General features: G+C 43.3%; 1 protein-coding gene across 4 annotated transcripts in view; it reads left to right on the top strand.

The window, feature by feature from the left end:
- Positions 1 to 17,139, top strand: part of SNX24 (sorting nexin 24) — a 135,653-nt gene that overhangs the window by 61,084 nt on the left and 57,430 nt on the right. For all 4 annotated transcript variants that reach the window (XM_084779416.1, XM_084779417.1, XM_084779415.1 and 1 more), the window contains one exon: positions 13,872 to 13,955. In XM_084779416.1, the coding sequence (XP_084635542.1) occupies positions 13,872 to 13,955 (84 nt within the window). The remainder of the gene's footprint in view (positions 1 to 13,871; positions 13,956 to 17,139) is intronic.

Raw genomic sequence — 17,139 nt, 5'->3', positions numbered from 1 at the left:
GCTAGTTGCTTTTTCCTGGCTCGGGACTCACCCCTCATTTCAGGTAGCCACCTCCTAAAATTCAGTTGATAAGTTACCTACTCTTTCATATTTGCTGTTTCGTGTCTCCTGTTCTAGCACATAAAGTCCTGTGAAAACAGCATTCAGCCACTGTTCTCCTTTAACATTTTATTTATTTATTATTTTGGGAGAGGCTCAGGATGACCTTGAGGTTTCTGAGTTATTGTTCTTTTGCTGTGAAGAGACACCATGACCGAGGCAACTTACAAAAAGGAAGCACTGAATTTGGGGTGTGCTTACAGTTTCAAAGGGTTAGTGCATAGCCGTCCTGTCAGGGAGCTTGGCATCAGGCAGGCCGGAAGGCAGGCAGGCAGGCCAGCAGCCAGGCAAGCAGGCAGGCATGGTACTGGAGTAGTAGCTGAGAGCTTAGGCATGGGGAGAGGGTAGGGAGCAGGTGAGAAAGAAAGATATTGGTCTTTTTTTTTTTTTTAAAGATTTTATTTATTTATTTATTTATAATGTATATAGTGCTCTGCTTGCATGTATGCCTGCAGGCCAGAAAAGGGCATTAGATCACATTATAGATGGTTGTGAGTCACCATGTGGTTGCTGGGAATTGAACTCAGGACCTTTGGAAGAACAGCGGAACAGTCAGTGCTTTTAACCTCTGAGCCATCTCTCCAGCGATATTGGTCTTTTGAAACCTCAAAGGCAATCACTTCTCCAAAAAGGCCATACCTCCTAATCCTTCCTAAACAGTTCTACCAATGGGGAACCAAGCATTCAAATATAAGAGCCAATGGAGGCCGTTCTCTCTTAAAATACCACACTGTCCTTCTGCCTCAGCCTCCTAAGTGGGTGTTAGTATAACAGACACCACCACACCCAGCTTTGCCACTTTACTAACAATAGACTGCAGACCCCTTGGCTGGACTCTGGAGAAAGGGATATATAACTACCATTATTCTAGGGCAACAGGTAGTGAGTGAAGTGACTTGGTAAACATCTTCTCCTAAGAGAGTTGAGAAGGAAGCTAATCATTCTGTGATCTTTAAGAGCTTCCGGTCTTTCTGTGAGAGGACATCATAAAGTCATCAACACACGCTTTGTAACACCTGTTCACAGCACAGCAAAGCTGATTTCTCCTCACCAGGAACCTGGGCGAGAGGGGCCTGGATGTTAGATGTGGCCTCTATGTGTTGGTGGGCACAGAGCTAACCCAAGACCTGCTCCCTGCCTATCTTTCAGAGCTGAGCACCAGAGCGTAAGGCTAGGAGAGTCTTTTTGCAGCTGTCTTCAAGTAGCCTTCCCTACCCGGGGTCCAGGAAAGCGGGTAAGCTCAGCCCAGAGAGCACACAGTCTTGGCCCTCACTACTCCAGTGCCCACAGAAAGGGGCTGTGAACAAAACAGATACTCAGACACATGAGCTTATACTTTCCCCAACTTGAGATGGAATTATCCATCCACGTGTGTGTGTGTGTGTGTGTGTGTGTAAAATTCAAAAGATTAAGGTTTTAAAAATAAACTTTATTATTAGAAGGTTCAAATAAAGAACATCATCACTCAAATTAGCCAGACCCAAAGCCTATATATACACATCTCGATAAAGTTCTGCACTCTTAGAATAGACATTCTGAAACTGTGAGGCCTCATGGTGGATTTTTACACTTTCACTATGGAATGTATCTTTATGCACTGAAAATAAAAACTCATAACAATAGGAAGTAAAAATAGAATTAGCTTTATATCTACTTTCATAACTCCTGTCTATCACCTGTGTCTAGTCCTTCCTTAAAGTTTTGGTCTTTGGAATTTTAGTGGCTTTAGTGAGACACCCTGCTTTTCAGAAGCAGACTGTGCCATCCAGCTTTATGATAGGCAGAAAAATAAAAGTTGCAGATCACTTTAGACTCCTCTTAGATTTTGTATCCCAAAGGATCCTGGTGTGAGCTGAGAAGCAAGCGTGTGCCTGTCTGGGTGCCAGTGCTTTATGCACTTGGTCTCACTTGTCTATTCCGCCACCAGCCCTAAGACATTAGACATGTTACTGCAAAGAGATGACACATTCGGAGACACGGCAGGAGTGGCAGATGTGGACTCCAAGTGTGTCTGGCCTTGGGCTGCTTTTCATTCCTCGGTGTCATGAAGCTTTCTTCTGAGTCAGATTAAAGCTGACAGTTGCTTTGTTTTTGTTTTGTGTTTTATGTTTGGTTTTGTTTTTATTAAAAAGCAACTGTCAGCCAGCCGAGCATGGTGGTGCACACCTGTATTCCAGCACTCAGGGACACAGAGGCGGGCGGATCTCTGTGAGTTCGAGGCCAGCCTGGTCTACAAAGCAAGTCCAGGATAGCCAAGGCTACACAGAGAAACTTTATAGCACCTGTTACCAGCTCCCCCACTCGCCTGTCGTTTCTTGTATGTATGTAATGGATTCAGCCTGCCTTGGTGCCAGGTACTTTTTAAGGGATTGGCAGCACTGTGGCATTTTAACAGGTCATTTTCTGATCTCAGGCCTGAGGGTCACCTGCTGAACACCCAAAGATTTTATTTTACTCCCAGGGCATTGTAGGCCAACGTACAGTTTCTAAAACATTTATTACAGGTACTAAACCCTATGCTAAAATCCAGGGGTGTGACTTGAGTCACTGAAATGACCAGGCAATGGGCCTTGACAGAGGTGAGTACACACCCATGATGTGCACGCTCTGGGGTCAACTCCTCTGGTGGTACAGACAGTGATGAAGAGATGTGGTCGATGAGTTTCTGTCACCTGGAGTCACCTTTCCCTCTCCCCAGTAACCTCCCTAAGAAAGGATTTTATCAGCCATTGTGTAAGTTCATGACATAAGTAGGCAACCTCATCAAGAAGTCTTTTTAAATGCAAGACTGTGTGATAAGTAGTTTATGTGGATAATCTCACTTAATCCTCAATCTGACATCATTTAAGCTCCAGGTTGGATGTGAGGACACTGAGGTCTGTGAAGGTTAAAACTGCTTCAAACCATAGTGTGTTAGCAGAGGCTAGGAGAAAGCAATGAAAGGCGCGATTCAGTCCCAGGCAGTTTGACACGAGAGCCACAGTCCTGAACTACCACTGTCCTGAACTACAGATGTCCATTGCAGAGTAATGGCAGTACTGTCCCTTGTGCATTTTGGGGACAAAACTGGTTTTCTCTCCTAGGCTGGCATTAAAACTGACTCTGTACACTGATGCTATGAGAAGTTTTCTATTGAGGTTTAAACTACCTAGAGAGTAGATTTGGGGACACTGTCTATCCATTAATATTTTAATACTAGCATTTCATTGAGTCCTGGACTCTCTTTGTTTTCTGAAATGATATTGAAAAACCATATATTTTAAAAGATTTATTTATTTGTGTATATAAGCACTCTATTACACCTATGCGTGCATGAGAGAAGAGAACATCAGATAGAAGAGGGCATCTGTTACAGATACATGTGAGCTACCATGTGCTTGCTGGGAATTGAACTTCAGCCCGAAAAAAACATATTTTATCCAGACAGTGATGAGTAATGGAAGATCTGAAAAGGAGGTCAGCTGCCAAATGTGGGTGCTGGGAGCTGAACAAGGGTCCTTTGGAAGGTGAGCATGTACTCTTAACCGCTGAGCTATTTCTCCAGGCAGTGACTTGGTTCTTACCGGGAGTAAGAGATGTGTATTTAGTTCCAGTATTCTAGATGTGGATATCCAGTTTCACCAGCATCATTGGTCAAAGTGGCTTGTATCTTTCCCAGTAACCTTGGAGAGACTAGATGGCTGTAGTTGTGTGGGTTGATTTCCAGGGCCTCTATTCAATTCCATCTGTCTGTATATTTATATCTGTGGCAGTACCATGCTGTTCTTGTCACTATGGCTCTGTAGTATAAGTTGAGATCAGGTATCACTGTTTTTGGCTATTATGGTCTTTTGTCATATAAAATTTAGAATTGTTGTAGTAAAGAGTGCTATGGATTTCAATGGCAGTTATTTTGAATATATTGTTTTTGATAATATAATTATCTTCCCAGAGTTAGTTTTGCTGATCAGTGAGCTTAGGAGGTCTTTTCTTCACATAGTTTTTTGTTTCTAGCCACCCCGTAGTCTTAACTTTTAGACTAGAAATTAAATACTAAAATAGTAATCAAAGTAATTTGTAACATGTATATACTGCTTCTGTTATTACAGTGTAAAGTGTCTGGCCATAGCTCAGTCAGTATCTGTGGAAACGAAGATATGAATAAATGAAATGAAAAATGAGCGAACAAATAAGGAATGCACAATTGTTTTAGGAAACAGTAATTGAAGCCTGGTATGATATCACATAGCACCTCAGCACTTGGAAGGCTGTGGCAGGAGGATTATTTTTTTGAGGCCAATGGAACATGTCTCGAAAGTATTGAATGAATAGTTGTCATGTATTGCTTTTATGCCAGTTTAAATGAAAAGGCAGAAGTTTTGTTACCTATTTCAAGATAATAGGAATAATATGTGCTCTGGTACAAATATATATTTTAGAGAAAATTAAAATCATTAGTAACCTTACCACTCAAGCAGCTTGTGACCTATTCTGGGGGTTCTCTTTTTATTTGTATTATTGTCAACAAGATGATACAGGCAAATATTTTTGGGACTTTTTTAGTTGGTACTGGGTTACAGATTATTTTCTCAAAGTGTCACTATAGGTTCCTCGTGAAATTTTTTTCTGAACAAAAATTCTAAAACATTACAGCTTATTTGGCACATATAATCTGTCTTATCAGCCCATGCAAGTAGATTTTGTAATGCTGAGGATTAATTGAGATGGTGACTGCACTTGACATGGTGTCCCCACGATTTAGATGCTCTTATCTTAGGGGAATCATGGAAGACAGCGAGCCTTTGCTCCTGCAAGCTGCAAGGGAGGTGGAATTGAACTTGTTTGCAGTCACATCAGGAAGGGACTCAGTTTTGATTTAGGGGATGAGAGCCCTCAAAGGAAGAGCCAGCCCTGCCCAGGTGGCACCCAGCAGTGTGGGGAGGACTCAGGGAGGGGCTAGCTGTGGTAGCAAGGTTCAGTGGGTAAGTTGCAGGTTCTGGAAGCTTTTGGAAGGAACTAAAATTTTTGGTTTTTTTATTCCTCTCAGAAGCAACAGATGATACAATCTATAGATAGTTTGTGAGAAGAAAGCTGGGTTCCTGGTTCTCTGTGTGACAAGCTCTTTCATCCACTAAGCTGGCTTCTGAGACAGGCTGTTTTCAGAAGCCCTCGGAAACTGTTTCCTCTTCCTTCTGGGGACTTTGCCTCTGCATGATTAGCAATAGTTTTTCCTTCTCTTGCAAAGCTTTCATCTCGCAAAGACCAAGACATGTATTCTCTAGCATGCTCCGTCAAGAATATTGTTTCATCATTCTTATTTCATTAGTGAAGAAGATAGGATGTCGTGGCTATTTACAGATCTGCCCAAGTTAGTAAATAGTGGAGATAAAATATATTTATTTTCATTCTTTCAGAGTGGATTGGAAAGGAGAATGGGAAGGCCCATGGACTCCTCTCTTCTTGGAATGGCTCATTGTTTAACAAATATGATTTATTAGCACAGCTCAAGCGAGCACAGTCCTAGCAGTGTTCACATTGTATTGAGTATCTAAGCCAAAGTCATACAATATTGAAGCAAATGAAAAACTATGTAGGCAACAATGCGTATGACCTGATGGGTTTGAATGCGTTTTTTCCCTCACTGAATTGATTGATTGGTTTTGTGTCATACTGATGATGTGGCTTAAAATAAGAAGAAAAACGAAGACTTTCATAATCAAATAATCAGTCAAAAGGCAGCGGCTAAAACCACCACTAGGGCTTAAGACTGAAAACCTGAAGTTGTGAAAATGTCTATAATCCGGCAGTCCTACAAATATCAATAAGCTCAAGAAAATCTTTCCTTCTGTCTCTGTGGCAACACTTCAGACATTTGACCTAATTGGCATCATTATTATGATGTCTGAAAGCAAAATATGTGTGCAGGGGAAAAATAAGATGTGTCCAGGGCCCCAGAGAACCAGGATCAGAAACACCACGCCTCTTAGTAACTCACAGCCCTCTTCATGTCTTGCTCTCTCCCTTTCCACGTCTCCGCTGACCCCCCCCCCCCAAGCACTCTGCAGAGTGAGCCCAGCTCATTGCATCTGTGTGCTCCCTTCCCTCCCACCCTCAGCTTTCACCATGAATATGAGTTTAATTTTATAAAGCATTTTTAAAGTGTAATGTTTTTATTTATCAGTGTTTCTGTGTGTGCACACCTGCACACACTCATGTCATTGGCTGTGTGTGCTGTGAGGAGGACCTCTTTGCAGTGGGCCCGCTCCTCCTGCTTTTATGTGGGGCTCATAGACCATGCCTCCAGGGATCTGGTGAGATGGAGTGTGTTCAAACCCTGGAAATCTCAAACTTGAGATTTGAAATCTCATCCCAAGAGTGGAAGGTATGGGACAAAGTGCTCTCCCTGTGCCTGCCTCAGAAGCACATGACATAACCCAGGACGGTTACAGGTGGTCAGTCAGGTGAGCTTGTCACCTGTTATCTTTCCCCATGTGAATAAAGTATTGCTAGCATCCTGCTTCCAGCCCAATGAGACACATTCATCCTGGAAACTCCTCCCCACTGCCCAAGGTTCATAATAAGCTTGTGCACCTTGGAATAAGAGTCCTGCACACATAAGTTCACACACACACACACACACACACACACACACACACACACACACACACACGAGCTGTTTCACCAATAAAGGCACGCATAAGCTGTTTCACAGAATATCGTCTAAGTGATTTACTCTCAGAGAAAGCCTCTCCACGCCCCCCACCAAGCTGGGCTGGAACCCTGCTGAGCCCACCTTCTTCAGTCTCAGGGTCTGGCAGCATCCGGGCTCCCCGGGAAAAGCGGAAGACGGAACCAACACTTTACATGGGTGCTGGGGATCAAGCAGCTCCCCAAGTTTGTGCAGCAAGCACCTTCACCTGTTGAACCATCTTGGTCATAATCAAAATGGTTTTCTTTTCATTGTTCTTTTGGTTTGTTTTTTTCCAGACCCGGTTTCACTGTGTAGCCTTGGCTATCCTGGAACTTGCTCTATAGACAAGGTTGGCCCTGAACTCAGAGATTCACCTGCCTCTGCCTTCTCAGTGCTGAGATTAAAGGAAGGCCAAAACATTTTTCTTCAAATCATAAAGTTTTAAAGAAAATTGTGGTTTCATCCAATTTTAAAGAAAATTAGTGTGTATGTGTGTGTGTTTATATTTATACTTGGTGCTTGAGAGCCTCCATTTTCCTACATCTGGCTGCTCTTAGCAGTGTCTTTTGACCTACAATTATGTCAAGAGAGAAAAGGTGTACCCCAGTTCCCTTTCCTTCAGTTAAAAAATTTTATTGTGTATATGGATGTTTTATCTGCATATATGTCTGCGTACCAGGTGCCAGAAGAGGGAGCTAGGTTCCCTGGGACTGGAGGTATGGCCGCCATGGGTGCTGGGAATTGAACCTGGGTCCTCTGGAAGAGCAGCCAGTGCTCACACCCACCGAGCCATCTCTCCAGCCCTTCAAGTTTCTTCTTTTCTTCCTGTTCCTTCCCAGTACATCTCATCTCTTCTGCTTGTTATATCAGTGTAGCTTTTCAAAGGCTTTTATCTATATCAGTTGAGATCATGTCTTTCCCTCCCCCCTTTTAAAATTAAAAATAGTATTTTTTCTGTGCAGTATATTCTGATCATCGTTTTTTTTTTCTTCATCTCTTCCCAGATTCTCCCCCACCTCCCCACCCATTCAACTCCACACCTCCTCCCCCCTCCCCCGTGTGTGTGTGTGTGTGTGTGCGCGCGCGCTCGCGCGTGTGCACATACATTTTCGCTGTGCAGTCAAGATGTGGGCTTGGAACTGTAGAGGGGGAAGCATTGGTTCACAATTGTGGAGTATGTGCTGTTCAGTGAGAACTATATTAAGTAAAGGTTGGTACCAAATCCTATTCTATTTGGCTTGTTTTATATTTGAGCCTTTATATTGTATATAGCTTTTGAGGGGGGAGATTTTAAGGCAGTTTCATTCTGTAGCCCAGGCTGTCCTCCTCAGTTCTGGGTCAGCCATCTGTTTTCTTGAACTGTAAGCATGAGCTATCACATCTGGCACTCTTCTTGAAAGAGAATGGCAAATTCTTTGAGATCTTATGTATGAATTAGTATTGACATGATTCCCTTTGTTGTTGTTGTCGTTGTTAAGCACTACTTAGTCTTCTGCCTTATTTGAATGTGAATGCTTTTTAAGCTTCAAAGTTCTTATTTTAGGATTTTTCTCCCATTTTATTTTTAGATCTGACCTCCTAATTTTGCCCCCCTCTCCATCACCTTCCTTGGTGGTTTTAAATCCGCATCTTGAGAAGAATATTGAAAGTATACATGGTAAACTTGCATGCCCCTGAAAATAGCACCCTCACCTCACACTTGGCAGATTTGGCGGGGAATAGAATTGGCTAAAGATCACCCACTATCAACACTTACTGACAGCGCTTGCCGATAGCCTCTTCAACCAGCACTTCTGTAGGCTCTGGGGGGGTGGAGAGAGTCTAGTCATTCTGAGTTTTGTTTCTGCTTCCCCCCGCCCCCCAAAGGTGTACTTGTCTGGTACCCTCCTCTTCTGCCCCAGTAAGCACCACAGCTAGTCTAAAAGCAGCTTGGGGAGGGAGGGCATTTGTAGCTTAACAGTTATAATCCATCTTCAAGGAAGCCAAGCCCGGAACTTGAGGCAGAGACCGACTGTGGAGAAGTGCTGCCTCCTGGCTGCCTTCAGCCTGGCATTCGGCGTCCTTTGTTACACAGCCCAGGCCCACCTACCTAGGTTCGGCATCACCCAGAGTGGAGTGGTCCCTCTTGTATTGTTCAGCAGTTAGGAAAATGCCTCCATAGACAAGCTCAAAGGCCATCTGGTGGAGGCAGTTCTTCTGTTGAGGGGTCCTCGTCCCAGCTGTGTCAAGTTGACAACACAAGCTGTGTGTGTATCAGCAATACTTTGTTGTTTTTGTAATTAAAAAAAAAATCTGGTGAATAGATGTGGCTGTCCTTGGCTTATCTTCCTTCCTGGGTCAGGCAAACCACCTTAGTTTCTTTCCGTTTAGGGTGACAAAAGACCAGGACCAAAGCAACACAAAAGAAAGTGGTGACAGAGCCCATGGTGGGGGGTCAAAGGCATGGCAGCAGGAACAGCCCAGAGCTTGTATCTTGATCCACAAGCAGGAAACCGAGGGAGCACCCTGAAAATGCCGGGAGTCATCCCCCAGTGCACACCTCCTGATCCGTCCCAAAGAACCACCACCACGTGGGGACCAAGTGTTTCAGCACAGCAGCCTGTGGGGGCCGTTCTCACTCAGACCACACAAGCGCTCAGGAAACTCAGACTTCTTTTGTTTTTGGTTTTCTTCTTGCTTCCAGTGGTTTTTGGTTTGATCAGGAGTTCTTCCAATTTTATGTTGATTAGTTTGTCTTTCTCGTAACCTTCCTAACCAAAGCTTGCTTTTTTTTTTTTTGTCTTGTTTGCTGTCATGATTTTTTTTTCCTGAAAAATTATAGTGCTGTGCCCATCAGCCTCCCAAACACATAAATACAATCAGGTATTGAATACATGCAAATAGAAACATTGTATTGTAGCAATACTTCAGGGTTTTTATTCAAAATTTATGAAACTCATCCTTAAAAATTTGAGAAAAATTGCCTTTTAAAAAAACACTCAAAATAGTACAATTAGTTAATAGTATTTATTATTTTATTCACTTAGTGTTTTAGAAAAGGAAATTTTTATTTAAAATTAAATAAGGAAAAATGTATTTCTTAACTGAAATTCAGCATAAAATATATTTTTTCCACTTAAAGCCTCTCCTAAAATTGTGTGCATTGTGCATTTATACAGGGTCTCTCTATGTTGTCCTGGAGCTGTCTGTGTAGACCAGGCTGGCGTCGAACTCACTGATATCTTCCTGTTTCTCCTACCTCCAAGTTGGAGACTTGGGGCTTTATAAGTGAGTCTGCCTAGTGGGTCTCGGTGTAATACTGTAGCTAGGAGAAATTCTAGAGCTAAACTGTGGGTTGAAAGAGCAGTCAAACTGTGTGACCTCCCCATTTCCTGTCTTAGCCTCAAAGTGGGACAATGGTAGCTGTCATGTGGGCAGCAGACAATGTGGGACTGCTATGAGGATTGAGTGAGCTTCTACTGTAAGAGTTGGGAGTAGGTTTGCAGTGATGGTCAATTCAAATCTTTTAAAGTATAGATTACACATATGTGTATTAACCTTAATAGTAATATATTTGCTTCATCTTTGTTCTTTTTCTGGGTAGTGTCTATGTTTTCTCAGCTGCATTTCAGATTTTCTCTGTCCTACTGGCTTTAAACAATGATGCCTTTGTTTTGTTGTTCTATTTTTTTTTTCCTAAGGGTGTGTGTATGTCTCCAGATTTGTACATTTCTATTTTCTATTGTTGTTGTTGTTGTTTGAGACAGGGTTTCTCTGTGTAGCTTTGGCTGCCCTGGACTGGCTTTGTAGACCAGGCTGGCCTCAAACTCACAGAGATCCACCTGCCTCTGCCTCCAAAGTGCTGGGATTAAAGGCATGCACCACTTACTGCCTGGCTTGGTCTTTCTTCCTGTTGTTGTTGTTGTTGTTGTTTGAGACAGGGTTTCTCTGTGTAGCTTTGGCTGTCCTGGACTCACTTGTAGACCAGGCTGGCCTCAAACTCAAAGCAATCCATCTGCCTCTTGGGAGCCTCTGCCTCCCAATTGCTGGAACTACATGCATGGCCACCTCACCCAGCTATGTTTTCTATTCCGTTGGGATGGCGAACAGCGGCGATTTCTTTGACTGTATTTCCTTACTTTCTAACCCTCATTGCCTGAATCTCTCCTCTCCTCTGGAGACTTCAGTTTATAAGTACAGTTTTTCTGTTTAGTTATTACTAGTTCACTGATACCATTTCTTTATTTTCTAGTTGTTTTTCCCTTTACGCTTCTTTCACGTTTGACAGATTCTCAACACCAACCTTTTCTTCCTCAGTGACTAGTCTGCTACGCATCACGTCCAGATGTTGTGATTTCATTAAGCCCCCATGCCCGTACTTTGGTTTTCTTTTATGGCTTCCCCATCTCCATTTAACACTTAGTGTTTCATCCCAGGTCTTAAAAGTAAGAAGTTCCCTCCTAACAACAGTAGTAATGAAGGCTTTTGTCCCCTAGTCTTGTGTCTTTTCTGAATCAGTATCTGTCATTGGTTTTTCTTCTCCTTACAAATTGTGTTTCCTGCTGCTTTTCATTTGGTTACCAAACTGAATTTTATCTTGCTTGTAGGCTGCATATTTTTATATTTCTTACAAATACTAACTTTCAGGTACTCTTTTCCCTGCCTGTCCTTAGGAGACTTTCCCTACACACTAACACTCCTGTCAAGTCCCATGCTTGACTTCCTGACTATGTCTAGCTGGACAACTACCAGGCTCACTGAAACCCTTGCGAATGTGTTAAGTCAGTTACCAGCTGAATGGCAGGTACTAGGCGAGGTGCCTACCACACAACTATTCTCTGAGTCCTAAGACATCTCTCACACCCCAGAGTATTTTCCACACCAGAACTTTTCCAGGACAACAAAGTGAGAAAAGGGTTTTCTGTGTAGCAGAGATACTAAGAGAATGCCCTGAATTGACTCCACCCTGGCTAAGCAACCTGCTTTCCAAAAATGTTTGCCCAGAGCCCAGAAGGAAAAAAGTCTCAGCGGCACTGGGTACTACGTTCTGTATTTTTAATGACGATGTAATAGTGTTAACACTTGCGATAAACTTCTGTTATATTGGTGCCCCACCCCCAACCCCTCTGCCTCCATTAGGAACTTACTGTCTGTGAAGAGTAACTGTAGAACTTGGAGACAGAACCATCTTGGGCAGGAGATGGGATGACGGTTCCTGAGGCAGCCAGAGCATCTGTCTTACCTATGGCCTTCAAGAGCGTCAGTCTGACAGTGACCCAGTAGATTGAGCGTTGTCTCTGTCCGATGAGTTCTTCAGCAGCCTTGCCAATTAAAGGGATCGTGTGCCCAGCTCACCAGAGTGGTCCATTTTATCAGCTCAGCAGATGGGAACTACTTTCATTGTCACCACATTGATTTTGATCAAATCAGGGCCCTGACACCAAGAAGGGGGCTACAGGTTGGAGTGTTTCTGGAGATAACTTCCTAGTTCTCGTCCTCACAGGCTCTTGGAAGAAGGATCATTTTCTTTGATGAATTAGTAAATGGTAGTGTTTCTAAGAAGCAGCTGATGTGCATCTGAGAGGTTGAAGCATATGCACATTTTAAAAGAATATGTTTTTCTTAAATCACTAAAGAAAAATATTGAGGAAAAATTCTTGAAGAAGACACACTTGGGAGGCAGAGGCAGGCGGATCGCTGTGAGTTCCAGGATAGCCAGGGAGACCCTGTCTGGAAAATCAAAACAAACAAGAATTTTTTTTTCTTTTTTGAAACAGGGTTTCTCTGTATAGCCATGACTGTCCTGGACTTGCTTTGTAGACCAGGCTGGCCTCGAACTCACAGCGATCCACCTCCCTCTGCCTCCCAAATGCTGGTATTACAGGTGTGTACCACTGCACCCAGCAAACAAAGAATTCTTGAAGAAATGAGTGAACTCTATGCAATATTGATTACAGTGGTAAAATATTTCCAGTGTATCTTTGATAGTGGTTTTCTTTAACTGAGTCTTGCAGTGGAAGAATATATGATTCAAAGACAGCGAAAGCATGAGTTGTTCATGTTTGCTAGTAAGTCTGACTCAGAATAGTTATGTTTACATATAAAGCAGAAATACAGCACCACTGGGCTCTGATTTCATAATAAAAGTAAAGAACCTTTTACGTCCCGTGTTAAAGTGACTGCATAGTACATTTTTGATGGAAGTGTGGGGTTTTGTTTCTGTTTTGTACTGTGGGATGTCCTTTATTCTTTTCCAATGGGTTGCCTAAAACTGGGACCTGAGCTCTCATCTTGGTATTTACAAAGTCTCACTTGGCAGACCGAGGGTGAACTGGAGACTCTGGATAGCACCAGCTTCTTCCTGCCTGCTGGGCACCCCTCCCTTCTGGAGCTGAGGAGCTTGTTTTTTCATGAGCAGCTTACAATACTTTCTCATCCCTGTTCCCAGTCTTGACCCGACTGACCCAAGAATCAAGACGATGTCATGTTAGTGCCTACTAATTAGTGTGCCCAGAGCGCCTCTGCATCTGGCCTGTCAACCTTCTGCAAGCGGGAGCACTAGCTGTCACTCACGTCATGCAGGGAAAAGGAGCCCTCCCCGCATTTGCCCTGTTTTGCAAATAGCAGGAGAAGCCCAGCTGAGACTAGAGAAGAATATGCAGGTTAGGAAGAAATTAACCTAAAAGGCACTGCTGTTTGCATGAGTGTCTCAGATGACACACTCGCCTTCCTGGAAGCACCCAGACAGGTTGCCGGGTGACCCAGTCCTCAGAGTTTAGCTTTTGCATCACACTATCAGATCTGTGCCATCATAGTCATTTGCTGAAGTCATTTCAAGGGAGGATATTCTGTGCATTAAAAAAAGTGAATTAGCATTTCAGTGCATCCAAGTTTGCCATGTGTAGACACATTCTTAGAGAATGCTGCAGTTAGTGAGCGAGCATTTGGTTCAAGGGCTCATTAATCAGTGCTGTTGGGTCAGGGTCTCCTGAGCCTTCTGGGTTTGGGGAGAATCGGCTTCTGTAATTAAAGGGATGAAATATATCACGGTCACAAACTTACCACATCGACAACTGAGGGGTTTGAACTAGCAGAATTAATCTCTTTAATTTTTTTTCCTTAGGTGTTTAAAATAGAAGTGCTAATGAATGGAAGAAAACATTTTGTTGAAAAAAGGTACAGCGAATTCCATGCCTTGCACAAAAAGGTAACTTTCAGCTTCATGCTTTTTCCTCTTCTCTGTATGGCCTGTGGTGTAATGTTAAGACTCCATGCTGCAATCCTCAGAGCATTGCTGTCTGCGGTGTATATAGTTTCTTCATAACGGTATTCAATTTATTTTAAAATAGATTGTTCAGTCGGTGTGCTTCATTTTTAGCTTTAAATAAGCGGGTTTCCAGTTCCAGTTGCTCACTTACAGAAGCTGAGGCAGTAAGCTGTTTGCAGTGTATCGCATCCAGGGTTAAAGGTTTATAATGAGTAAAGCCAACGCCCTCATCTGCCCAAGAAATGCATTTAATGCTGTTTATAAAAGGAAAAGAGACACAAGAAGTCATTATACAGGGAGAAATTTATTAAATTCACTTTAAATGCCATGTACCTAGGCATTTAACGATGCAGGGCTGCGTATGTGCACATGTGTGTTCACGTGGGGTACATGGAAGCGAGGCTCCCAGCCCACCGCTGTCCTCTGCGTGGGAAGAGCGACTGTACCAGGCTGACTGATGCTTTGGCTCCAGGGTGCATTTCAAAGCTGTAGATTAAAGAAACAGAAATGCAAAAGAAGCAACTGAATTTCAGGAAGAAATGCTCACTAGTGAACTGAAAATGAATACCTAAAACAAAACAAAACAACCCAACCCAGGCTTAATTTTTTGTGAGTTGTGAATTATTTGGTTGCTAACATTTTCATAATAGCTTGAAATACGTAATGAGACTTCCTGGAAGAAAAACCGTAAATGATGAGTCAGAACTTTTATCATTTTTTTCAGTAATATATCATATATTTATATATGCATGTGTATACACACACATGAAACATATGTATGAAATACATACGTGCACAGAATACATGCTATAGTTAGATACTTGGGCAAGAAGCTAGAAATATATTAAGTTAGGAGAGGTTTAATTTTATGTTTATTAATGCCTACATAGGTTTTCTGGGACACATCTCTATATTAAAATGTCATAATGTGTTGATTCTGGATTAAGGCTTTTGGCATTTTTAAAAAAGTTTTCCCACTTTAATCAGAGAATAGAGAATTAAGTCTAAACGTTAACATGACATTACTGAAAGGTTAGCAAACCTGTTTCCCTCTCTGTATGTTTATTTGTTTAAGTTTAGATGGGGTCTCACTGTGTAACTCTGGCTGAGTTAGAACTCACAGGTACCCCTCTGTCCCTCCTTCCGAGTTCTGAGCTTGAAGGCAAGCACCCCCAGGCTCGCCCCCTTATTTCTCTTTATAGGTGCTCTAAGCTTTTGATAGAATTAAACGAACTTAATTCTCCAATTAGAATTTCATCTAGCTCAGGTTCCCTCCTAGAGACACCAGGCAAGTAGTGCCTGCAGACGGCCCTCAGATGTTGCCAGGAGACTTTTTAAGATGCACCAGCCACCGGACCTCAGAGAGGAGCACATAATGTCTGGGGCTCTTTCTTTCTTGTGGGATTCTGTTTTTGTTTGGTTTTTAGAGGAAGGAAATTCTGCTAGGTACCTGGTGAGGCGAGTCCCCTACTGAAGGTGCAGACTGGGTCTCTCTCTAGCCCCCTCTCAGCTTCTCCCAGCCAGTCTGGCCTGGGCAGCCTGTCAGGTGCAAGCCCTTTCTAACACGCTAGGTCAGCCTGAAGTACTCTATGGCGGACACAGCCCAGCTGAGCTCTTTAGATACCAGGGGAGAGGGGGGGGGGATTGCAGGGGGTGGGAGTGTGGGGGTGGGGCATGAGGGTGGGGCGTGGGGGTGGGGAGGAACTCTGTAGAGACACAGCAGGGTGACTGCCAATTAGGCTGGCCCTGTCCAGTGGGCAGCCCTGCTTGAGTGCAGGCTGGCTTGCTCTCTTCCTGCTCTGGAACAATTTGTTTTCTCTCTCCTCTGCAATGGAGCATTGTCAAACAAACAAGCAAACAAGCAAAAACCTCAAATTCCTGCACTTCTTAGGACTTATTCTTTCAATATCTGCAGCTCCATTAGTAACTTTATCCAGAATTTCATAATGAAGCTTAGAGTAAACAGAGTAGAAATTCTCGGATCTCTGCCATAGAATCCAAGCCATCCTTGTAGGGACTTGGATATTGCAGCTTTGGGGGCGAGGTAGGCTGTTGAACTTTATGTATGGCAGAGAGGGGACAGCCACTGCTGTGTTAGAATTGGTGGAAAGGCAACTCCGAAAGGCAAACGCAAGCAGCAGTGAGAAATAGTTACACATCGGTCTGTAATCTTAACTGTAAACTTGCTTAGAAGTACCCGGAGCAGGTAAGAATCAACAGGGTGCCTTGTGCAAGCTCCCCCCCCCCCCCCCCCGCGCTGCTCCCCACTGGGCGGCCCTCTCCTTTAACTGGTACTTTTGAGCCCCCCAATTTCCACGCGTGAATTTTGAGATAGGATATGACTGTGTTTACTAAAATGCTTCCTTCTAACTGTGCTTACATCATCTTCTGTCATTCAGTTTTCTTGAAAATTCAGTTTATGATGTTCGCTCCACACCTGTCTTGATTTTTCTTATGTTTTGTATTCTGCTCTCTCAATGAACGTGTTCAGCAGTGCACCTGAGCTGACTGCAGAACAGCACGTGAGTGGTCCCGCTCACACCGTTACCAGGGTGGGCTCAACACTCTTCTTCATGTCCCACAGACACACTGATGCCTCTTGTTTGATTGTTCTCACTAGTTTTGAGGAAGAAACTACTTGAGCTTGTCTGGTTAGTATTAGGAACAATTTTTTTTAACTATTTAAATTTTAGTATTTTGTTAGCAACCTTGGAAAGAGATATATACATCAGAACTCACTGTAAGGCAGGGATCCCAGAGACATCTCGTTAGACTATAAAGGATATAACAGAGTTAAAAAGCACGCCAGAACCATCCCACCACCAGCCAGAGCCTAATCTGTGTGGAGGCGCAAGTCACATGGATTGGAAATTGGCTTCACGCCCTAACACTGGTCTAGTTCCAGGGTCTTCGTGGCTTCCTCCGGCTTGAGCATTCCTCTCTCCTGACACACGCAGTACCTCTCAGCCATGGACTGAAGTATCCATTTAGCCTGAAGCTTGTTCTGAGAGCCATAAATTCAGATCTCAGTGGGCTCGGAAGATTCCAGAGTCTTCAGCCCGAACATGGCCTGGCTCAATTGCTTGATGTGAGGGATTCGAGATTCCTGTGGGCCAAACAAAGG

This window comes from Acomys minous (assembly GCF_964271855.1).
Source record: "Acomys minous genome assembly, chromosome: 4".
Classification (NCBI taxonomy): Eukaryota; Metazoa; Chordata; class Mammalia; order Rodentia; family Muridae; genus Acomys; species Acomys minous.
The sequence above is the reverse complement of the archived record's forward strand: the minus strand, read 5'-3'. Positions and strand labels throughout refer to the sequence as shown.